The sequence below is a fragment of the Micropterus dolomieu genome, linkage group LG20 (assembly GCF_021292245.1).
Source record: "Micropterus dolomieu isolate WLL.071019.BEF.003 ecotype Adirondacks linkage group LG20, ASM2129224v1, whole genome shotgun sequence".
Classification (NCBI taxonomy): domain Eukaryota; kingdom Metazoa; phylum Chordata; class Actinopteri; order Centrarchiformes; family Centrarchidae; genus Micropterus; species Micropterus dolomieu.
This window is the reverse complement of record NC_060169.1, coordinates 4525257-4549570: the sequence shown is the minus strand read 5'-3', so window position 1 is coordinate 4549570 and position 24314 is coordinate 4525257. Positions and strand designations below refer to the sequence as shown.

At 41.1% G+C, this 24314-nt stretch overlaps 1 protein-coding gene across 1 annotated transcript in view; it reads left to right on the top strand.

Annotated features, from left to right (window-relative positions):
- Positions 1-5322: 5322 nt before the first annotated feature.
- The window catches only part of wdhd1 (WD repeat and HMG-box DNA binding protein 1), a 31006-nt gene continuing 12014 nt past the window's right edge, over positions 5323-24314 (top strand). The window contains exons 1-19 of the mRNA XM_046033395.1: positions 5323-5462; positions 5735-5828; positions 9190-9301; positions 9454-9605; positions 12190-12301; positions 12912-12962; positions 13066-13161; positions 13340-13432; positions 15254-15360; positions 16326-16467; positions 16737-16947; positions 17933-18117; positions 18268-18452; positions 18539-18780; positions 20275-20412; positions 20643-20799; positions 23132-23246; positions 23815-23946; positions 24040-24263. Coding sequence (XP_045889351.1) covers positions 5752-5828; positions 9190-9301; positions 9454-9605; positions 12190-12301; positions 12912-12962; positions 13066-13161; positions 13340-13432; positions 15254-15360; positions 16326-16467; positions 16737-16947; positions 17933-18117; positions 18268-18452; positions 18539-18780; positions 20275-20412; positions 20643-20799; positions 23132-23246; positions 23815-23946; positions 24040-24263 — 2531 coding nt within the window. The 5' untranslated portion in view covers positions 5323-5462; positions 5735-5751. The remainder of the gene's footprint in view (positions 5463-5734; positions 5829-9189; positions 9302-9453; positions 9606-12189; positions 12302-12911; positions 12963-13065; positions 13162-13339; positions 13433-15253; positions 15361-16325; positions 16468-16736; positions 16948-17932; positions 18118-18267; positions 18453-18538; positions 18781-20274; positions 20413-20642; positions 20800-23131; positions 23247-23814; positions 23947-24039; positions 24264-24314) is intronic.

The following is a 24314-nucleotide window of genomic DNA, read 5'->3' as shown; positions in this document are numbered from 1 at the left end:
ATGGCAGCCAGACCTTCTTCAATTGACCATTTATGTTTCAATATTTACTATGTGTGCGATTAACTCAGTTGGCAGTGCACGGGACTCCAGTTCGGGGGGTTGTGTGTTCAATTTTCATTTGCTTCTAGTATTTTTTTTCCTCCCTTTTCAACAAATTGATTGTGAAAAGATCGTATTACATAGGCCTTGTCACAATTAAGCATGTGCAGGAGTGCGAACATCCCGGCGATTGGTCCACAGCAACCTATGGACGGTTATTTTCATTTCCCCAGTATCTCCAGGCAGAGGAAATTCCTGCTTTCCTCATCCAGGGGAATCCAATCCCACGTTTTCTGACGGCCTTTTGTGTCAAGCAAGAATTTCCTTCAGAACTTTAGTTAAGTAAAAGATCTCATTTCAACACGACCTAATGTACTGCTGCAAAAATGTTCTCACGCTTTTATTTGGAGGTGTGGAGTCTAAAGAAAAGATGCTATTAGTTGTCTTAAGGGAAATGTAGGGTTCATAATTATTTGAGTATCAATCAGGGACTAAAACAGGATTTTGAGCCTCAGTTGCTTCGTTTTTAACCATTTTTAAAAATTAATCGATACTAAATACTAAATCACTCGAGGTAGTCAAGAACTAGATGACTTTGTTCCACTGGAAAACATAGATCTCTGTCTCACACCCTTTAGTCAGGTTTTAAGCCGAAGACAAAGTCTGTCTTTGTGATTGATCCCGTTGACACCCTACCTGTATGTCCACACTCAGTCGATGAACAGTCAGGAACTGCATCTATTGATTTTTTACTGAACCACATACATGAAATATTAATGTTGTCTTGTATGATCCAGTTAGCGAGCATCGTTTTTCAGCAGCTCAAAACCAACGTCTTGTGTTACATTAGAATCATGAAACAGTCGATATCCAACTCTGAGAAATGAAACATAGTTTTAGATGTGAGTTTATCCAGGACTGCTTCATACAGTCACGTATAGCCTAAAATACAAGTATTAGGCTTGTCTTTATTGTCCACAAAGGGGAATTCGTTCACCCAGAGAGCAGTAAGGTAAGATTGTGATTGAGTGGATGTGTGATGTCCTGTGCTATTGAGGTTGCAATGCATGCAGTGACCTTATTGTTTAGCTGTACTAGGCTGGTTGTGTGGACACCAATTATCCTGGCAGCTGTGTTTGATCCGATTAGGAACGGATAACATGTTAAAGAAGCAGGTTGAACAGAACAATAGGATGGGCTGAATAATACTCTGATACAACCATTATATTTATGTGATGTAATATTTAGATACCCATCTGTCTGCCAACAGAGTACTTCCTGTTGCAAAAATCCAATTCTCCCCAGAGACACGACTCAAACAGGCGAGTAGAGAATGAGCCAATGGTTTGTCTTTGGCAGCATAGGATAGAGCCAATAGGTACACATACAATGTATATTAATGGCTACTTGAATTAATAAATAATGAAATAATTAAAAAGTGTTTCTGGGCCTGGGTTTGACATCTCATTGTGAAAAAGAGAAATAAAAAGTGTTGCTGAGTTGAAGGTGATAAATTCCCCAATATGAATTTATGATAAATAAATATGCATCTAAACAAACCTTGATCAACTGTTTTTAGGAAATAGTGTCTAACTTTTAATATATTTTTTAAAAATTAGTTAATAAAAATGAAGATGATGAATCACAAACACAGTTACTATTTCTGCAGGCAGACATATGAGATGATCCAGTTTTATAAGAGACTCACTACAAATATGTTTAATTGGGACATTTAACAGGATTTCCTGGAGTGTTTGATAATGAGAACTCTTTACTTTATATGATTAATTTATGTCTAACTTCTCAAAACAAGTTACAACACTGAAGAAGAACTTTTTTTAATGTATTTTTATCCTTTTTAAAATTTATTAAACTTAGTTTCTAGTATAGTTACGGCACCAGGTAGCGACTTGTTTCAAAAAAACAAAGACAAAGACCAATTTATGTTTTATTTTTCATCATATGGTGACTTAAGGGCTGCAGTTTGCTCATTAGTAAAGTGTCCATCTCTGTTGACTTGGTGGATAATCATGTAACATTTCCGGTGTGTTTTAGGGAGGGAGCCTTTGTCTGTGGCAGCTTGTTGTTTGGGAGAGAGAGGAGCTCTTAGTCTGTAATGTTATGTGTGTGTTGTACCAGCTGCAACATTAAAGTAATGAACACATTAATCAACACCATCATCATCCCGGATCAAGCACTCGGCGGGTGGTCCATGTTCTGAGCTGTCAGCACAAGACTCCGACAAGGTGAGAGGAGGTGGACTGGTGCACAGTCAAGATAGACAGTGTTTCCAAAATATCAGACTTTTATGTGAATTTGAAACAATATTAGCATCTTGTTGCTGCTGTTTGCATTCTCCTCAGACGCAAATTCCAAAACAATGCACTGTGCAATGAATGGCGTGTATACGTGTATGTATATAAGCTTTTTATATAAATTACTGCCTATTGGTTAATTTTATGTTGCAATATTTGAATACACATTTAATTACCTAGGTTCTGTGTGTGAGGCATGAAAGGACTAAAAACATTACATTTATTCATTTAGCTGACGCTTTTATTTAAAGCGACTTACAATTGCTATTTATGTCAGAGGTCGGATGCCTTTGGAGCAACGAGGGGTTAAGTGTCTTGCTCAGGGTTACATTGGTGGATGTGTCACAGTGGGGAGTTGTATTTCGGGTCTCTCACACCAAAGGCAGGCATCTTATCCACTGTGTCACTTTCGTTGCCAAAAAGACAAATAAACAGCCTTTTACCTTGTATTATAATCCTGACTATAATCGACTTCAGACCCGTCACCCTGACCTCTGTGGCGATGAAGTCTTTTGAGCGCCTTGTGTTGTCCCACCTTAAATCCATCACAGACCCACTCCTGGTCCCCCTGCAGTTCGCCTGGTCTGTAGATGATGCAGTAAACATCGCCCTTCACTACATCCTCTAGCACCTGGACTCCCCAGGAACCTACGCCAGGACAGGATCCTGTTTGTGGACTTTAGCTCTGCTTTCAACACTATCATCCTGGCCCTGCCGCAGTTCAAGCAATCAAAACTGAGCGTGCCTGACTCCACTTGCAGGCGGATCACAGACTTCCTGACAGACAGGAAGCAGCACGTGAAGATGGGAAAACATCTCTCTGACTCCAGGACCATCAGCACCGGTTTCCCCTCTGCTCTTCTCCCTGTACACCAACAGCTGCACCTCCAGTCACCAGTCTGTCAAGCTTCTGAAGTTTGCGGATGACACCACCCTCATTGGGCTCATCTCTGGTGGGGATGAGTCCGCCTACAGGTGGGAGATTCCCTCCGCTTCCTGGGCACCATCATCTCCCAGGACCTTCAGCCTGCCAAAGACAATGATGGTGCACTTCTACACCGCCACCATTGAGTCCATCCTCACCTCCTCCATCACCATCTGGTACGCTGCTGCCACTGCCAGGGACAAGGGCAGGAGGCTTCGGTCCATCAGAACCAAAACCTCTCGCCACAAAAGCAGCTTCTTCCCGTCTGCAGATAGCCTCATCAACAAGGCCCGGGCCCCCCACTGACACTCCCCCCTTTTCAAATAGTACAAATGTCTCTGTAAATACTATTTCATTTCATATCATGCACAAACCTGGCACATTGCACATATTTGTTGTTAATTGTTAATCTTTGTTGTTGTATATTTTTTATATTGTCAATTTATATATTTATGTACACAATATTCTCTTCCATTGCAATACGTCTGCACAGCACAAACCCGGAATAATGCACATGTAAATATCTGCAATGTTGTTCTTTCTCTGCAAATAGTTGTATTGTTCTTTCTCTATTCTTTTTATTAATCTTAGAACTTGCACTGTCTATTCCATATTTATATATTTCTACATTTATTTATGTCAACTGTATGTTTGTCTACGTGTAGCACCTTATCACCAAAGCAAATTCCTTGTATGTGTAAAACACTACTTTGCAATAAAACTCCTTCTGATTCTGATTCTAATATATGTGATTCTGAAATGGTCCCTTCTGCATGAGAAAGACAACACATCACTCCGGTCTTGTTTCACTCTTATTGGTTACCGGTGAAGAACAGAATAGATTTTAAAATTGTATAATTTGTTTTTAAAGCCCTCACTGGTTTGGCACCACATTGCGGATTTGCTAATTCTATATTCTGCACCTCGCTTGCGTCATCTTCACAACAACTCCTCTTAGTACGCTACCCTACTCACTCCTTACAACTAAGTCCTGCCAACGCGTTTAAAGACCTTTCCCTCTGGATATTGTCTGATTCTGAACCAATGGTTTTTGTCAGCCCCACTTTGAATTATTTAAATATTTCTCTCACAGCGTTTCAACGTGAATCGATTTCCTTTCAGTTTCTTTGAATTTTATTTTAACCAAGTACTCCATATTCCTTTTATTGATGCGTAGTAGGCTACTGGTGTACAAGTGTTGTGTAATTTGTATTTGGGTACACAATGGTATTTACTCTTTGTTCTTTTGTTTGTGTATACCAAGGGCGTCACTTAGTGTTGAAAAGTGGTGGGGACGAAAGGGCTCAGATTAGGGGTGTGATGACACACTTGGATCATGAGACGTGACCATACAGAGGAACAAGACGAGAAGATTTTAAATACTATTTTGAAGAAATAGGAAATGCTGAAATATATGAGCAATGAGAAAATTGGAGCATTAAACACTTAATTTCCTACGTTCTGAAGACATTTTCTGCACCAATTTATGGTGGAAATATCTGTATTTATATTAAGGGAAACAAAAAAATTCAGCCAGCAGGTGACAATTCATAAATATAAAAATGTAACAGAACATAATGCAGTATTCAGCTTCTTGGTTTTTTATTTAGCTTAAGTCACATTTTCTGGACAATGCACATTTGTTTCTTTTATATTTAAATTGCATTGCATGTTTTCTTATTGCGCAAATAAACATTTCTCAAATCATTTTCATTTGTTAGTTAAATTTTTTTTGGTGCAAGGTATTTTCAGAACATTTTAAACAAATGCTTTCAAAAAGTGGTGGGCCCATGTCCCCAGTGTAAATGACACCTATGGTGTGTACTTTTATTTGTGTGTGCTGTGTACTTTGAAAGCACTTTGGGTCAAGTCCTGTTGTTTTTTAAATGTGTTATATAAATAAAGTGACTTTGACTATGTTTTCAACGCTAATACGTTTACTTAAGTGCAATTTTGAGTGCAGGACCTTTGCTTGTAGAAGAGTTTTTAATACCCTGTGGTATTGCCACTTGGTGAAACATGTGAATAGGCCTGCTGATGGTGCGCTGCTCAAACGGGGGAGGGGTTTCGACAGTTGCGTCATGACGTAGCTGGCGGGAGTTGTGACGTCCGTTTCCTTGTTTTCAACGCAGCGCGGGAGATTCAGGAGAAGAGGATCGAGCCTGGAGTCACCCGGGGAAGTTGTAAGTTGTTATACTTCTCTCTTCTCAAGTCATAACTACTTAGATAACTTCTCCGTTTAGTGTTGAACGTGTCGCACAGTTTATCATATCCGACCGTTGAGTTTAAAATAGCCGGTTAATGCACACTGGCTGTATTGTTAGCGTTAGCTCAGCTAGCTAAGAAGCAGTAATGTGAGACACTGACAGGGCGGAGGATAACTGGGTTGTGCAGATGTCTTAGTTCTAGCTTCACGTATTGATTACTGATTGTGTTTGTCTTTGTGTTTCATCAGTCTGGTGATTTGTGAAAATGCCTTGTGAGAGGAAGCCGATGCGCTACGGCCACTCGGAGGGACACACCGAGGTCTGCTTTGATGACTCTGGGAAGTAAGTCAAACATTAAAGAAGTTTTATATATGTAAAAAGTTAATACCTGTTATTACAAATGTTTCACTGTCTGTGGCTGCTAATGTTGAGATGAATGAAGGGCAGGGCAGTAAAACAGTAATGATATTTATCGCAATATTATTTTCCTCATTAACAATGTAAGAAATCTTTGATTTAAGTATTATTATTCATTTTTCTGTTAAGAAATTCCTTTTGTTGGGGGGGAAAAGGGACTGAAGAGAAAAAAGATTTGACGTGATTTTACTCCATGAATATTTGTTGAAAAAATCATAATTGTTTTAAATGTTCAATCTCAGATTTGTGAAGTGATCCACTGATTGGCATCAAGTGTTTGTTCTGACCTTAAAGAATAAACGAAATTAACCATCTTAATTTTTCTACTTTGATTCAGGAGCAAAAATCAGCCTTTAAACTTTAAAGATTAATGATTTGACTTTTATTGTGATCATTATCGATATCGAATGATTTTTTTTATCCTGATAACAATTTCGGCCATATCGCCCAGCCCTAGACGTGATATGACAGCGTCTGTAATAGTCTAGGAGCTCATCTTTCTGTATGTTCTGCTCATTCATTAGTCTTTGTTTGTTTTGTTTTACAGGGTTATTGTAAACTTATTATAAAATCATAAAACTATTATTTTGACAGATATTACAATTTGCGGCGATTCGTGGGAATGATCATTTTTGCATCACAATTTTCATTTTCACTGATTATGAAATGTTAAAATCATCATGATGATGTGATTTTTGTTTGGGTTGTTTGATTTTGTTTGTGTCAAACATAAGGCGTTCTGAAGTGGGCAAGATTGTCTGTGTAAAATGTGTTGGGTTTTAGTTTTACCCTAAAAAAAATACACCTGTGGCCTGCTCAGAGCGTCTACCTTAGAGGTGTTCAGTACATGTAAAATTGCTATAATAGCTGTTTGTATTGAAGCTCCCCTCACTGGTGACAGAAAGAGGCATGTCACTTCAGCTGTGACGAACAGCTGAAAACTTAGGGACAAAGAATCATTACCTTGTAATTCTGCTGCGGTTTTCTGAGCTGTTAGTCTTGTTCGGCCCGGTTTTGTATTAAACTGAACATAAAGGTGCAAACTTGGAAGAGAGTGAACTTAGTACTAAACTGATGAGAGTCAGAAACACTGCCACAAATAACATCATGGCGTCATGGACTATAACATAAATTTCTTATCTTATAAAGCCGGGGTTTTCAAAGTGTGAGGCGGGCCTCCCCAGGAGAGCTCCAAACAGTTTCAGGGGAGGCTCGGTGAATGGAAGTGAAACAATATTACTTTACTTATTGCATTAGTTATCAAAAGGAGATCACATAGAATAGCCTACATGTGTGAGAGTTCAGAGATACAGTAGTTTTTGTGAACCATCAGAGTCAGAAACTAATAAATGCTTTAGGACCAGTGTTGGGGGTAACGCGTTACTGTAATCAGATTACTTTTGTGTGTAACGCGGTAATGTAACGCATTACTGTTAATAACTTCAGTAATCACATTACACTTACTAATAACAAAATCATCTCGTTACTTCCGAACTGGTTCTTGAACTATCCGCGTAACGGAAGGAGAGAAAACTAAAACGGACGTCCCTTTTCGTGCGTGTTTGCGTAACACTTTTCGGACCTCACTTTTGACTTCAGCGCCAGTTCATGAATACGCAGAAATTGCAGAGCTGCCAAAGACGTCTTTCGGGGGTGGAGGTATTACTTCATATTGTTTCGTGAAAGGACAGCGATACCCTCTACTTCGCCTGTGGCGAGGCTCTTTAGCCTCCAGTCTTGTGCTGACTCCGAGGAGGAACAGGTTGTCTGACAAACGATTTCAGAGACTCCTGCCCAGGGTGCGAACTACTTGTGATAGTTTGGGGGATCTCTAAAATATTGACAGCATGCTTTATTGACACTAATCTCTATATTTCTGTATCATCGTGGATCATGCAGAGCGTCAGACTTCATCCAGCCAGAGGGAACGGTCACCGACCGCCTGCAGCCGGCCGGTCGCTCCGCGATCTCCTGGCCCTGTACGCTCCACCGCCCCACTCCCTCTCCGGTACGGGCTGTGTCGCTAGTACAAACGACGCCCTGTGAACGGTTTGTTATCGTTCCCTCTGGCTGGATGAATGTGACGCATGATCCATGCGCTACTGCAGCTGGTGGCTCTCCACAGCGCCACGTAACTTTCTAAATTCTTCCCTCTCATGGCGAAAAGTTTCCTATGAAATGTCCAAATACAGTTTTAAGCATTATAGTAGGCTACTGTACTCTAGCCTTGTTCTTCTCTTGACAAATGTTGGGCTGATGTTCACAACTTTATTGTCAGCTTTGTAGTATTAAAGAACATAAAAGAGAGATCCTGTGTAGGTTCTCATTATAATAACGATTGGTGTTGATCTGAGCATATATGAGGTGTAACTTTACTGTTATTGTGCATCACAGGTGATGTTACGCATTAATCCAAAAGTAATGTAACCAGTTAGTTTCAACAGTGAGTAATCTAGTTAAATAAGGCATTACTTTAAAAAAAGTAACTAGTAATGTGTAATCATTACCTTTTTTTGATATTTAACACTGCTTAGGACAGACCTTTTTTAAAAACCAGTGGTGAAGATGTGTCAAACAGCAGCAGTAGGGGCTATTTTGGCTCAAATGTTAACCCTATGGGATCAAATAATATAATCATGATCCCATAGGCATCCAGGAATTGAGCGAAACTTACCAAGTACACTAAAGATGTGGTGGGGGGGGCACCGTTTCCCAAGCTTTTGTCTGAGGGGAGGCCCGCAGTCCCAGACATTTAAAAAAAAAAACCTGTAATAAAGCATTGAACAAACTACCAAATCGGTGACTGAACTGGACTGAATGAAATGTTTTGACTATCCATTTCCACCAATAGTCTTCGTACCTTCGGCCCAGTCCATGATCCGCCTCATGACCTTGAATAGAAATAAAGTATACAGTCCATTTACAATGTATGTGTTCATTTCAAAGGATTTAAAATGCATAAAAGCCTTATACATTAATTTATGGATATAATCACTTATACGACAACAGAAATGATGTTGGACTGTGCACAGTGAGTGAAGAAATAACACTGACTTGTTTAGCAGTAATGTTCTTACTGTCCCACGCAGTGGATGTGATTGTATTAAGTGATTAAGCTGAAGGGGAAGCTGGTCCAAGCAGCAGTTTGTGTGTGTGTCAAAAACACTGTAGCACAATTTAATTTGCTGTAAATCCCTCATGTTGCACAAAAGTCAATTCAATTAAAAAACATTAACTTCTGCTGCATTATATTAACCAAATGTGATCGTGATAAAATTTTCTTCAGGTTCATTGTCACCTGCGGAAATGACGGCGATGTTCGGATATGGGAGAGTCTGGATGATGACGACCCAAAGTTCATCACCGTTGGGGAAAAGGCGTACTCTCTCGCACTCAAGGTTGGTCACCTGCCGCTTTCTGGCAGATTTTAGTTTGTCCTGGGATACATCGACTCATGATGCACGGTTGATTCCTACTGAGACATTTTGTAACGCAGCAACACAGTTCACAGCTGTCGGTGGTGTTTTGAGATGTTTTCTTTCTTTCACAGAACGGCAAGCTGGTGACAGCAAGCTCCAACAACACAGTGCAGATCCACACGTTTCCCGACGGCGATCCCGATGGCATCCTGACCCGGTTCACTACCAACGCCACACACGTCACCTTCAACAGCAGCGGCTCGAGAGTCGCTGCCGGATCCAGGTACTCAAGATAGTAGAATGACCGTAAAAACGCCGGAAAGTGTTTTAAATTATGATGACTTTTGGAAAAACGTAAGTGGAAGCAGTTTCGTCTAGAAACGTGGAGTTATCTGCTATAACTATTTCCTTATTGGGAGTGATGAATCTCCGTTGGTTGCCTGACATCAAGGATCCAGGAAGTCACTCGCCTGGCCAATAAATAGTTCTAGCACATCACTGCACAAATTTCTGTTTTTGTACATGATGGCAGGCTTATTTCCCCTTTAACCTTTGGACACAGCCAGGCTAGCCATTTCCCCCTGTTTTCAGTCTTTCTTAGCTAAAGCTTGATTTATACTCAACGGTGTAGTTACGCACGTAGACCCTACGCAGCGCTACAGCCTCCACTGTGTTGACTTTTGCCGGGCCGAGAAGTCTAACTTCCGGTTTAGCGCTCCGCTATCGTGAATGGGGGTAAAATTGTAAACGGGCGGCTGGTGTAGCCTTTTCAAATGTTATAGACCGAATGGATCACATTCTGATAGTGAAACGAGTCATTTCGCTCAGGTTGTGACGGTCAAATATATTGATCCACCGTGTTACAGCCGCCGTTTTGACCGCTAGTAAAAATCACTTCAAAGCAGGGGGCACTTGCTGTCAGCTCAGAGGCATTGCGAGGCTACCAAGCCGACCAATCACAGTGCTTACGGTCCGCGTTGCCTCGACGTGTCGTTACATTTTTAGCCTACGCAGTCGTCTGACGCAAAATTATAAATTACACTTAAGCTAACTAGCTACTGGCTGACTGTTCTTTCATATTTAGTGTTCAGACATGAGAGTGGTTTAGGTAACTCCCAAGAGAGTGCAAATAAGCATATTTCCTAAATTGTCAAACTGTTCTTTTTTTTTTTTTTTAAATATTAATAGAGGGTGTGTACTGAACATCTGTAGCGACGGAGTCTCTGTTCACCTGGTTTACTAGTCATCACTGGCAGACTTTATCAGCCAATGGAATTAGCACAGACTGCTTCACACCTACAAATTACACAGTTGGTTGGTTTTAACACAGATTTGTCCATAACTGTGAAAATATGTCCAGTCGTAAACATTTCTGAGAATTTGTAAGATCCCATGTGCACCATAATCCCGGGGAAAAAATGACATTTGAAGAATATATTCAGTTATGGAGATGTTCAGCTGACTGGGCAGATTCATCGCTTCACCCTGAGATATTTCTCTCCGGTGACGTGATCCCGGAGAAGAACCAGAGCTGAAAGACGAGCGAATGTCACTTTGACTTTGTGAAACCAAGCAAGTTCACTCCGCTCCGGCTTCTCCTGTGGCGCCTGGTGAAGCCGTCGTGCGTAACGTGTGTGTGTGTGTGTTGTGTTCAGTGTTGTGTAAACTATGACTAAACCAGACTGTGATCTCATTAAGTTCAGTGTTGTTCCAGTACAGAATGAGCTGCACACAGCAGAGTACCTGAATGATATTTCCACCTTAACAGACAGAGCAGCACTTTGGATTGGTTTATGATTAGGCTTGATTGGAGAACAACATCTGTTTGCAACCAGAATTGATTTGCCCTGAACGGTTTGATCACAGCAATAAAAGCACAAAGCACGGCGCCTTATTGATGCTGCTATTTTCACACTGGTAATTCCTGTTGAGATATTGATTGTAAAAATTCTGCCATCTGATGCTGTTAGGGCGGATTTGGAAACCGCGTTCTGGCGGATGTTTGAGGAAATCAGGATTGTTTTGCTTCTGCTGTTCATTGATTTGACAATTTGCACTTGTGTTGGTTCACAGCTGATGTGCCATTTCCCTCGAGTCTGTCGCTGCTCGCTTGCAGGCATGCCGCGTTCCAGACTGCTCGGAACTGGGAAATGTCCAAGTTGAAATATCCGATTTCCAACCTCCAAAGCGTTCCAGGTGCATGGTGGTGCGTGACGCCGAAAGTGAATGGAAAAACATGGCTGACGGTGACAAAGTGTACACACAGTAGCAGCCTCAGCAGTGCCTGTGGTGTTAATTAAAAGGATGGCCGTTTAAATGCAAACAACCGCCTGTACGTTACTAGTTAACTGTGCAGGCTGCCTGTCGAGCTACATCAGTTGGGAATCCTCAAGAGTCAGTGCATTTTTAACAGTAACTTCTGTGCACAGAAGATGACTTTATGAGATTCTTTATTGTAACCAGCTACCTAAAAACATATTTCTACATCAATGTACACGCAGAACAGGTTATACTACATGATAGTATCTATTGTTTTAATTTAAATACAGGCAAATAAAGGCCCACTTTTTGTTGCCTTTTTAGTTTATGGTTTCCCGTTTACAGAGTGTGCTTCCATGGGCACTGCCAATGTTGTGTGACGTAATTCAGCTGCTACTCGTGAAGTCGGGGTACATATATATATATTTTTTTTCTCTGTTTTCACAATAGGAAATCCGACTTTGAGTGGCCTTCCATAGTACGTTTTTCTTGTTGGAAATGTCCGAGTTCAGAGTTGCCTGGAACGCAGCATCAGTCGCGTGTGAACGCAGATTGCCTCCGAAAGTCAGTTTACATATTCTTATCTGTAATTTCTCTGTCTTCCTCAGCGACTTCATGGTTAAGGTGGTGGAGGTGTCGGACAGCAGCCAACAGAAAACACTCCGGGGACATGAAGCGCCTGTTCTCAGCGTCACCTTTGACCCCAAAGATGACTTCCTGGTGAGTTTGTTTTTTCTGTAATGTAATGTAACCCTGAGGTTGTTGGCTGTTTGTGTGCTGATGGTTATAAAAAGCTTGGTCTGAAATTAGCATCCACAGAAACTCTGAATGAAGGTCAAACTCGTTGAGATGAAACCTGGTGCCCTGGTGTGTTGAACTGTAATTATTGTTGTGACTAAGTTTACAACACTGTACATGATTCTGTTCATGAAACGATACTGAATAAATTAAGGTGAGATGTTTCTGTGCTAAATGTTCACGGTGATAAACACTCGGACTATATAACACACAGCTTTTGAAACAACCGGAGAGTTGAATAAACAGCTGTCAGAATCACAGTTCAGTTCGTCTTAATTGCATTGAACTTCTTTAATGATTCGTGCAAAGGCAAACAAAACATTTAGTAAAGAAATCTCTCATCTGAGGTTTTTAAAGATTTAAAAAAACAGAACACACAGCTTAATGTTAATGTCCCATGTCAGGAAAGTGATATGAAAGGTGCTTGAAACGTGTCACGTTGAAGTGGATAACATTTGATCTAATCTGACGTGATTAACCTGGATGTCAAACTGCTCTGACTTAAAAACAACAACACTTCTTTCTCTCTCAGGCGTCTGCCGGCTGTGACGGCTCCGTCGTGGTGTGGAATATTGAGGAGCAGGTACGTCCGTGTTTCACCACTTCACGCTGAAAGATTTGATAAACGCAGCCTTTTATTTTTGCGTCTGGCCAGCCTGACGTTGATCTGCTTTGTGTCCATTCAGACTCAGTTGATCAGTTGGCCCCTGCTGCAGAAGACCAATGACATCAGTAATGCGAAGTCTCTGTGTCGGCTGGCCTGGCAGCCCGGGACGGCAAAGGTCAGTGATGCAGCTCTTGATTGGTGTCTACTATTACATCTCTGTCTTGCCAGCACTTTTGCTTCCTCTGTGTAAACCACATCAGTGATTAATCAATATTTAAAAAAACAACACGATTATAATCTAATCGCCATAAGAGGCCCTAAAATAATAAAACACTGTTTGTTTGTGCTCTCAGTTTTTAGCAGTTCCTGTAGAGACAAAGGTGCACCTGTATGAGCGAGGGTCCTGGGATCATGTGAGCACTCTGTCCGACGATCTGCTGACACAGGTGAGGTCCAGGTGGACGCACACAGTCATGTTCATGGCCAAGTCATCTTCATTAACGGCCACTCTGCGCGGATGAAATTTGAGAATCGTGAAAGAAACGCAGTGAAATCTTTGGTCACTATGAGACACTTCCACCGCGGGGCCCAACTATAAGGATCGCCCGGGGCAGGTGAAATTCAATGCAGGGAAAGTAAATATCAACCCGATTAGGCGAGGGGTAAAAAAACTAATGAAACACGTCGTTTTGGTGTAATTTATATTCATACAGACCGAAGTCAGCTACGCTCGTTACTGTGAGTAAGTTCAATAAAACCTCTGCGAGTAAAAAGCCAATACTTTATCAATACACCTGTTCAACAAGCATAAACGTGTAGAAAGCTATTTTTTAATCTGCTGCTCTGTTTTACACAGCAGCTTGCTCGGCTAGCAGCGAAGTTTTTCAAACAAGGTAAAACGAGATCTCCCCGTCTGTTTAGCTTAGTTTTCCCTTAAAATCTGGCAAATTCGTGTAAACTCAGCTGCTGGCCGAGACAAACCAGCCGCTCCTCAGTAACGTTACCTGCAGACAGTGAATAACAGCAGCGGACTGATTTTTCCAGTCTTTCTAAATGTCAGTTAGTATTTTGATGACAATAATATGATTTATTTTATTGACATTTTAGATATTGGTGAGTTTATATAGTGACTTTGCTGTTGTAAACGTTACTGTTGCTGATTTAGAAACAACATTTAGTAAGATTTAAAATATTCAAGTCTAATCCTGATCTGAATTTATTCTTTTCTTTAAATAATTTTTTTTTTTTTAAAGAAATTATTTAGTTTTGGAAAAGAACTGATAAGAGTATTGATAAGACTGGTAGTGACGATAAATGTTGAACCCTGCAGCAACGATCGTTCTAGTGCTGACCACATAAACAAACCAACCAATCAGAATACTAGAGCAACATTCATCAGAAACGGATTTTAATGGTCAGTTTTTCCAATACGAAGCTGATATTTACCACCGCCTTGTATCTTTTCTACCTGCACACTCAGAGTTGAGCTGTTACCTGCGATTCAGTGTGTAGATGTTTAAAGCGAAACCTGCTTGCCAGCTGATGAGCTCAAAATAATTACAACTCAAATATAGAAATCATGTCATGTTTATTTTAGCAGAACATTTTCAAACAGAATGTGTGGATCCTTGAAATCAAAGTCCCTGTAAATATCTAAAAGGGGAAATTCTGCTCTCTTTAATCATCACAAAATGATCATCTCAAATAAATCAAAAAGCACCGTTTCCGCTGTCACATTTGTGGGAGGGCATCATTTTTTATTGTTTATATGGTGATAGGCTGACTTGTATATTTTGCCGGTCATACCTCTGGGCTCAATAAATGATGATTTCATATTGTCTTTATCTCATTAAAAGCAGAGTTTAATTATTTTTACAGCCCCCTGGACTGTTCTTACCTTGTTTTTACTGGATGAGGTGTTGACTGTTACGGCAACACGAGCTGCGACATCAGTACTGATTTGTGAAGTAACACGATGTCCATCTTATTCATGTTGTTCTCATTAACGCCTGTGTTTCTTCAGGCTCTCTGTCCCCTTGTTTTCCTTTTTATCTGATGCTCATAAGTTCTAAAGCATAATGTACATTATTTTAGACCAAATATCTGATCTTGATGCTGTCTGAAGGCACTGGAATTACATCCTCTTCAAAGACAGCAGTTTAATCATCGCCAGAACTAAAGGTTGATTCTGTCAGTGCTCCGTTGGAACTTTAATTGAGCTTTCTCTTGATTTTGAGCTTCTTTTTCCACATTGTTTTTCTCTGCAGCCCATCAACGTGGTGGCCTGGTCTCCATGTGGGAAGTTCCTGGCTGCTGGCAGCGTGGGGGGCTCACTGACAGTGTGGGACGTGAACAGCAAGCTGTGTATGGAAAGGTACGCAGGAAGGACGTGTACAGAAGTTAAGATCTGTTGTGTGTCGAACAAATTTAAGTGTTTTATGTTTTATCAGTGTTTCCCACACATAGGCTTTACTCGGGTGGGCCGCCCAGGTAGATTAACAGCCGCCTAAGTAAATGTGGCGACCCATTTTTGATTGCATATTCGCTCTGCACATCGTCTCACTCGGTCGCACTCTCTCTCTCTCTCTCTCTCTCGCAAACAAGGACAACATAAACACCGCTGCACAGATCAGTCCAACACAACACAGTCAGTGTCGGAGACCCATCTTCAACAGTTATTAGCAAGCGTGTAAGGAGCCTAGCTAATAAGGAGAGCTATGTTGACTTTGGAAGACAGCTGTCGAAGTCAGCACGCTGTATAACTGGTAGTCTACAGGTGCGCTCGAGATAACTCGCTGACTTTCGCCCACTTACATACTGTGAGTTTATAACAATGATCTGGCCTTGCTCCCACGAGGTCTAAGTGACGTTTTGCAGCGCAGGTGTTGTGCCGAATTCTGCATGCCTGCCGTGAATTGCGTACACCTCGAGGAGGATGCAAATTTTGGTAGGCAGCCTACAATATCTGAATTATATAATTCACTTAAGGTCCTTTTAGAACACTTTGCTGTTTGAACGCGGTTAACGGCACATGTTTTTGCTGAATCTCAAGAAATGGTACTTTTACTAAGTGTAATAATATATTAAAATATATACTGATCATTTATCACTATTGATGAACCCCATCTTAATCCTCGCCAGTGGCTTCTGTAGACTGAAATTGCTGGATGGTACAAACCACATGCTGGTGATTTTTGATATTCTTAGAGCCTTTGTGTGAAACCGAAGTTAATGATTAGTAAATTATTTTGCTAGAGGGACAGAAAAAATAGCTGTCACCGAGAGGAACCGTAGACATTCACGATCACTACAGTTTAAGTTGTTTTGTCTCTGCTGCAGGCAAAAGCATGAGAAGGGTTTCACCGTGTGCGGCTTGGCTTGGCATCCGTCAGGGAGCCAGATCGCCTACACAGACACGGAGGGCTGCCTGGGCCTGCTGGACGGACTCAGCACCTCCATAACTAACACCAGCACCACCAAGGTACAGGTAGCAGGATTTAAAGGCTTCTTCCATCTCAAATGTACCAACAGCAGTATGGTGAAAGGTTAGAAATGGAAAAAATTTTTCAGCCTCTCTTGTGTCAAACCATGATATCCAGCTGATATCCACCATTATGAACATTCTCTAAACTTGTGCTTATCACTTTTTTTAAATTCCACAACTGTTTTGCCATGAAAATATCAACAGGATGATATAAGCGCAAAACTTTCCACTTTTTACATCAAGTCGTCATGTAAATATCTCAGCAGGCACCGGTGAAAAAGCCAGCAAAAGACTACGACGACCTCTTTGATGATGACGATGATGACAGACTCATGGATGAAGGTCTGAGCGACACCAACTCGCCAGTTAAGAAACCTGTCGCAGGGGACGACGACGATGACGACGACGACTTCCTCATGCCTGCAACCGGACGGGTGAGGAACAGAGGGGCGATCCTGGATGATGAGAACTCACGAGGTGAGTGAACGCAGGGTTTAAAGTCTGTGTTTGTTTACTTCAAGTAAAAAAACAAACAAACATGATGTTTGTTATTAAATTGTTGAGCTCCTTGTTATAGATTCTGCAAGTCTGTGGAAGTCCACAAGATATTACCTTATTTGGAAAGAGCGGTCTTAACAAATTCTTCAATAGCTGTTCAGTTAGATTGAGGCCTCAGCATGTGATTCACATTATTTTCATGCTCATCAAAACATTCAGTGGGCCATTGTGTCCTGTCAATCAACAACTAAGTTGATCATAATGAGAAACCTGAATAAATTAGGTTTGTGTAGAAGTTACAGTAAAAAGTATAAAAGAGTGCAAATAAAATGCATCAAACAGTATCAAGTATATCATCTGACTGAAGAACCACTGCTAGCTGCCGATGTCACTATTTGAGCCAGCCCTTGCTGACTGACAGAACAAAAAAGGATTGAACAGGAAGTCATGATAATATATATTTTATTTAATGTTATTGCTGCTTTTTGGAATTACATTCATAAGACGCTGACATTTCAACTCTTAATTTGTTAATATGAATAAAAATTACCTCAAAAGGTCAGCCGTCTACCCTAATCATGGATGCAGCAGTAGTCTAAGCATTACATTGGATATGTTAATTGCTCTATTATTTTAAATTAAAATGAGTAGAGAATGTATAGGGAAGCTGAAAGCGGAGATGATTTGTCATGTTTTCTTGATAAATTACTGAAATGATTGATTCATTTTTCCGTACTGCTTTTGTTCATGAGAGTAGCAGGAAAAAAAGCCGCTCAGGAATCTGGCTGCTGGTTTCCAATACTTCTGTTTAACTTTTCTCAGTAGACAATAATTCGTTTCTCAGCTCTGTAGTAAACAAAGATGAACTTCTGCTGACTTGCTGAGCGCTTTACAGTCTGAATGCACGTTTGTGTTTCCTGTCCACTAAAAACTTCCATGATTCCTTCTTTGGGTCTTCATTCAGACACAGGATCCCTGAGACTTGGTCAGGACAGATTTGGGGACGATGATGACACGGGCAGTGCTGTAGTGCCCGCGGCCGCCCCTCTGGTGCCCCTGCGTCCCGTCTACGAGGGACCCACGCCAACGCCTCCCCAGAAGGCCTTTCAGCCAGGCTCCACCCCTGCACATCTCACTCACCGCTTCATGGTAGGAGACACTGACAGATTGATTTCATTTACTAAAATAAGCCTGGATGCATTTTATCCTTTTCTTCTGTTGTACTAAACTTACTGAAAACTGAATTTCATCTTAAAGTAAATGGACTTTACATGTAGTAACAAACTAATTGTGCCTCAGATGTGGAACTCGGTGGGGATAGTGCGAGGCTACAATGACGAGCAGGACAACGCCATCGACGTGGAGTTTCATGACACGGCCGTGCACCACGCCATGCACCTCACCAACTCCCTGGGTCACACCATGGCTGATCTTTCCCAGGAGGCCGTGCTGCTGGCCTGTCCCAGCACAGACGAGCTCGCCAGGTAAGCCTCTTCTTGAACTGTTTGTGATTTTTGTTCATTCGTTTCTCAGTAAATCTTTCAGCCTGCTCGCCTTCGTCTCTTCTCAGTAAGCTTCAGTGCCTCCACTTCTCGTCATGGGACACCAATAAGGAGTGGATGGTGGATCTGCCGAAGGGCGAGGACGCGAGGGCGCTGTGTCTGGGTCAGGGCTGGGCGGCGGTCGCCACCAGCACACTGATGCTCAGACTCTTCTCTATCGGCGGGGTCCAGAGGGAAATCTTCAGCCTGCAGGGACCCGTGGTCTGCATGGTCGGACACGGAGAGCAGCTGCTCATAGTCTACCATCGGGGTTAGACACACACACACACACACACATGTTTATGTCACTTCTGGGGACATTAAACTGATTTACATTTTTATCCTAACCCTAACCGTAGACCCAGGCCTACAAATCAGCTTTTTCCCAATTAGACAAGCCATCCCCGAACATCTGGTCTTGACGTTGAAATGTGTACCCAAAGGTAGCATAATTCAGAACCACATGCATCACTGTGAAATACATCCTGTATGACTGTATTGAGGTGTTTTTAATAAATATGCAGAATCTCCTGCTTTCTGACATCAATCTGCTTTGAACAAATCAGTAATGAAATATAACAAAAGCTCATATGGGCTACATGTTTAAATTCGTCCGTGCGCACATTTGTTTACCTGTGTGAGAAATATGCAAATTCAAAATGAAACTTTCCCTGTTTGAGGGGAGAAAAAAGTCCTTGAATGCAACTCCGATCTCAGTTAAGTCAAATACCAACGCTGGCTGGACTAGATGCAAATGCTACCTTTTTAGAGCTGAAACAATTAGTCTATTAATCAATTAGTCATCAACAGAAAATAAATAGCACAGATTTTGACAATGAATTAATCATTTGTTGATGTTTTTTTGTTTTGTTTTTTGCAAAAATGCCCAAAATTATGTGTAGTAACCTGAATATGTGAAGAAAAAGCTTTCTTAAAAACGATTTCACTGACATTTTACAGACTAAACGATTAATCATTAGAAAGAAGAGATAATTGATACATTAATTAATAATTGAAATAATCATAGCATTTTAAGTCTAGTAGAAAATCCATAGGCATGACTTTTTATTTTAATTTTTAAACCATTAACATATTTTGTTCAAATGACAAATATATTTTCCGCAGCCTTCATAGTGTATATAAGTGTATATAGAAGAAAAATTTGTTTTTACATGGTCATAGTGTAACTGGGAGTCTTAAACAATTTATAACATGGTTTAAATTCCTGAATGTTTAAATACAAAATTAAGTATATATAAATAAATACTCAAACATCCCAGCAGACCAGTTTTCCAACACATACTATAGTATTTCCATCCATCCATCGTCATTTGCAATGTGGTTCCCTGTCATTTAAGGCCATTTAAGGAAGATTTAGAACATAATCCATAAAGTAATCAATCAGTGAACATCTTGTCTGCTTTCTTTCTGTCTGTCTGTGTTGCACTAGTTAATGTTTACAGTTCATCTCAACGTTTCACGGTTTTCAGAAAGTAAATTTTCATGGTGCACTGACATCAACCGAGAGCAGTAGCTGCTTCAAGGGCTGAAAAACAAGTTTTAAAATCTAAAACACTACAGCATACTTAAATAAATAGAAAGAGACCAGCGGCTGATATACCTGTTTACAGTAAATGACCTAAACTCCTATGATATGTACTGAATTTAAGCAGACTATACTGACGCATCTCTGACACTCTGCAGTTTGTTATTTTTAATCTTTGAGGCCTTACGTTTATGAATGTGTTTCATTTTACGTCATCAGCGACAGGTTTCGATGGGGAACAAGCTCTGGGCGTCCAGCTGCTGCAGTTGGGTCAAAAGAAGAGGCAGCTCATTAACGGCGAACCCCTTCCACTGTCTCAGAAATCCTACCTATCCTGGCTCGGATTCACTGCCGAGGGTCAGTCTGCTAATTTATAGACAAAATATATATATATACAGTATATATTTGTACTGAAAACATTTCTCCGACTTTGTTTATTAATATGAAATTAGCAGGAGCAGCTTTTCCCACCTACAACACCCTTATTATTATTATTATTATTATTATTATTATTATTATTATTATTATTTTAATACCTCTGTTCAAGATTTGTAAGATGGCATCCTGATTGCATTGTGGTTTTTCAGGGACCCCATGCTATGTGGATTCGGACGGGGTGGTCCGGATGCTGAACCGCTCCCTGGGTAACACGTGGACACCAGTGTGTAACACCCGAGAGACGTGCAAAAGCAAATCCGATCACTACTGGGTGGTCGGAGTGCACGAGAACCCTCAGCAGCTCAGGTGAACTCTCTCTTCTCCACCACTCCAACATCCCGAATAAAGGGCGCTAAATTGCGTGTGCATTCTAAAATATAGCACGTGTAATTTTAGTACCTGTTCAAAGTGATCAACTAAGAATTATTGAGTAGATGACAACAGGAGCAAACACAACGGAGGCGGCGGTATTTAAATGAGGTGTTTTGCATGTTTTAATGGTTTCCGCCATGGAGAGTCGGGAGGGAAAGCGGCCACGGCGTAAAAACCTCAGTGCAATCTGAGGCAGGACGGGCAGGTACAGACGATTTCCACATACAAACTATGTACTTGGGACAGCACACCTGAAAAACAGCTTTGGGAAACCCCAGCAGAAACAGCTACAGTATGCTGGAATGACCCAGACGCGAGGAAATGCATCCTGATTGTGCCTCATCCAGCCAGAGGGAACGATCACTGATCGTTCGCACCGTGCCCTCACGTGACCGTCCCTGGCGCGCTGTGAAGAAGTGGGTGATCGTTCCCTCTGGCTGGATGAATTTTACGCGTGATCCGTGCACTACTGCAGCTGGGGGGCTCTCCGCAGCGCCACTCAACTTTCTAAATTCTTCCATCTCACGGAGAAGAAAAGAATTCAGGTCGAAATGAATTTTGCTTTATTGGCATGAATGTTAAAACAACAGTATTGCCAAAGCTTCAAGAAAAATACAAAAAAAACAATTCAATTCATTCAAAAATAATCCAAGATATAGAAATAAAATTAGTAATTTTAATTAAATTAATTATCAAGTTTTTAATATTGTTAATTTCTCTACGTTTTCTTTCATTACGGCTGTGTCTCCTTCTCGCAATGCAGCCATCTCTGCACAACACTTGGTGGTTTGCACCTTCCTTTCAAACGTATTAAATACAGAAGCTGTTGCACGCCGTTACCCTCCCATTATTTTGCACAATAAAATTGAAACACCCCTAATTGCGTATTCATTAAGACAAAAGTACTAAATGAACAACAGGTGCTATCTTGCACTTTTGAAAGAAGTCATTCTGCGTGCACACCGTTAGTGGATCAGCTTCTGTGTTAATTTGCTGTTGAGATCAAGTTTGCACACGTTTTTTGCTCAAACCTTTAGTAAATCTGGACCCTAGTGTTTGTCTCCCTGTTATGGGATCATTTTCATGACTTTATTCAAGAGCGTGGTCTTTCAATTTGTGAGTTTGATTTATTGATTTCACGTTCAGATTTTATAATGCTTTCCCTTAAAACCCTGCCGTCGCACTCAAACAGCCCCAGCTTGCTCCACTTCTGCTCAAACGTGGCTAAAGAGTAACCGCTCGTACGGGACGCTATAAGAAATAAGCGAACATGCCCCTCAACGAGGCAGGAATACTTTCATTGGACAACATTAGACCTGGCATTCTATCGGTTGGGGGATTTTAACAGGGTTATTGCACAACATGTCTGAAAGCACAGCAGAAATCTGAGAGCAAATGTTTCACAAGCGCACATGAAGAAGAAGCCTGAGTGGGAGGAGGAGAAGAGCTGAAGCTGGAGGCAGGAAATCTGTACAAGCAACACAGTTTGAGCAGAAGCAGAGCAAATCTAAGCGCAAGCGGAGGCTGTTTGAGTGCGAGGGCAAGGTTTTGTGGGAAAATGTTGGCTTCTTGAAATATCTGGTTCATGTTGGAGCCATGAAGGAGACACAGACAAATGTTTGGAGTCTATCCGACGGCACATTATCTCTGTTCGAGAAATAAAGAGAAAATTGAGTTTGTCGTCACAAGTGTTTCCTGATTTTTCCTTGTTATAAAGGAGAAGAGAAAATGATGTTCTATAAGTGCTTAAGAAATGATTTCTATTTCTCATAAAATAGGTTTCAAAGGATCTAGACCGCCATTTTTTTAATGTTCTAAAGCAGGTCATGTTTCTAAATACAAAATACGCTAAAAATATGCTATAAAAATCAACTTGCAAAGAAGTGAAACTTGCTTGAGATAGATGGATGGACGGTTGTGAACATTTTACTTCATTTATTGTTGGTGTGTAGCTTAACTTTCTGAAACAAAAATAGCAACTAAACTGTCACTGTGATGGATCACCTAGCTTGAGCAAAGTCCAAGGCTCTACAAATGGATTTTCATGGCACCAGAAACCTGTTACTGCCTGGAGGTTTGGGTGTAAATATAAAAACTTGTAGTACGCTTTGAAAAATGACCAGCGGGAAAGTAGTTGGCAGAATATGAAATGCAAAACGAGCTGTGTGATGTTTTGAACTTACAGATGTAACCCTGGTGTTCCTGCTGGTTATGTTTTGAGGTTGTTTTCGTCTCCTGAATCCGGCCTGTTGCCTTGTCCTTTCAGGTGTATTCCTTGTAAAGGCTCCAGGTACCCGCCCACCCTACCCAGACCTGCGGTGGCCATCCTGCCCTTCAAGCTGCCGCTGTGTCAGACCTCCACAGAGAAAGGACTGATGGAGGTAAACACAGTTATACTAGCTTGAGATGCTACAGTGACTTTCTGTTTAAATTAATTAAGTAATCGAAACAGAAATTCAGAACCTCTAACCGACGTAATTTCCCCATCTCGGTTATTTAATCCTGTTAATATTGTGTGTGTGTGTGTGTGTGTGTGTGTTCATGTACTTTCTCAGTGAAATATGAGGGCAAAAAAACAACATTCAAATACAAAATAATGGTTCAATAATCGTAATCCAGGTGAAATCGTGCAGCCCTAGTTTAAATAGTTGGCTGGTCTTGATTGGTCAGCGCCCTGGATGTTTCGTGGCAAAAAGTGTAAACTAGCTAAGACATTTAAGTTTAAACCGTTTAGTAAATCACTAGTGTGAAACTAGCTAGTAGCTATAAAGAACTTACTAAGGACTTTACGTTCAGACTTAGTATTGGCTGTTGTAACCCAATCCACATGTGCAACAATATTTTCAGCTTTCGAATATTGTTAAATGACATAGAATAATTGAGTCTTTTATCAGACAAGCACGTATTTAACGGCCTTGAGTAAAAGACTTGTCCCGCGTCGCCCTCCAGGAGCAGTTCTGGCGTTCAGTCCTCTTCCACAACCACTACAGCTTCCTGTCATCCAGCGGCTACGAGATAAACGAGGATGCACAGACTCAATCCCAGAAGGAGCAGCAGGAGCTTCTCATGAAGATGTTTGCAGTGAGTATGAAAACAATGAGCCTCCTGTAGCTGCTGTAGTGTTCAGATTTTCCTGATGAACAAAAATTATGCGAAGTCAATGTTTCCTTTCAGTTGTCCTGTAAGCTGGAGAGAGAGTTTCGCTGTGTGGAGCTGGCGGAGCTAATGACCCAGAACGTGGTGACTCTGGCCATTCGATACGCGTCTCGATCCAGACGCATGGCTCTCGCTCAGCGGCTCAGCGAGATTGCCCTGGAGAAATCCAACCAGATCCAGGAAGAAGAGCCAGAGGAACAGGAGGAGGAGCCAGAATACTCCAGCATCCAACAGACCTCTGGGTAATGCAAAAATACGAAGGGTGGGAATGTCTAGCCACCTCACGATTTGAT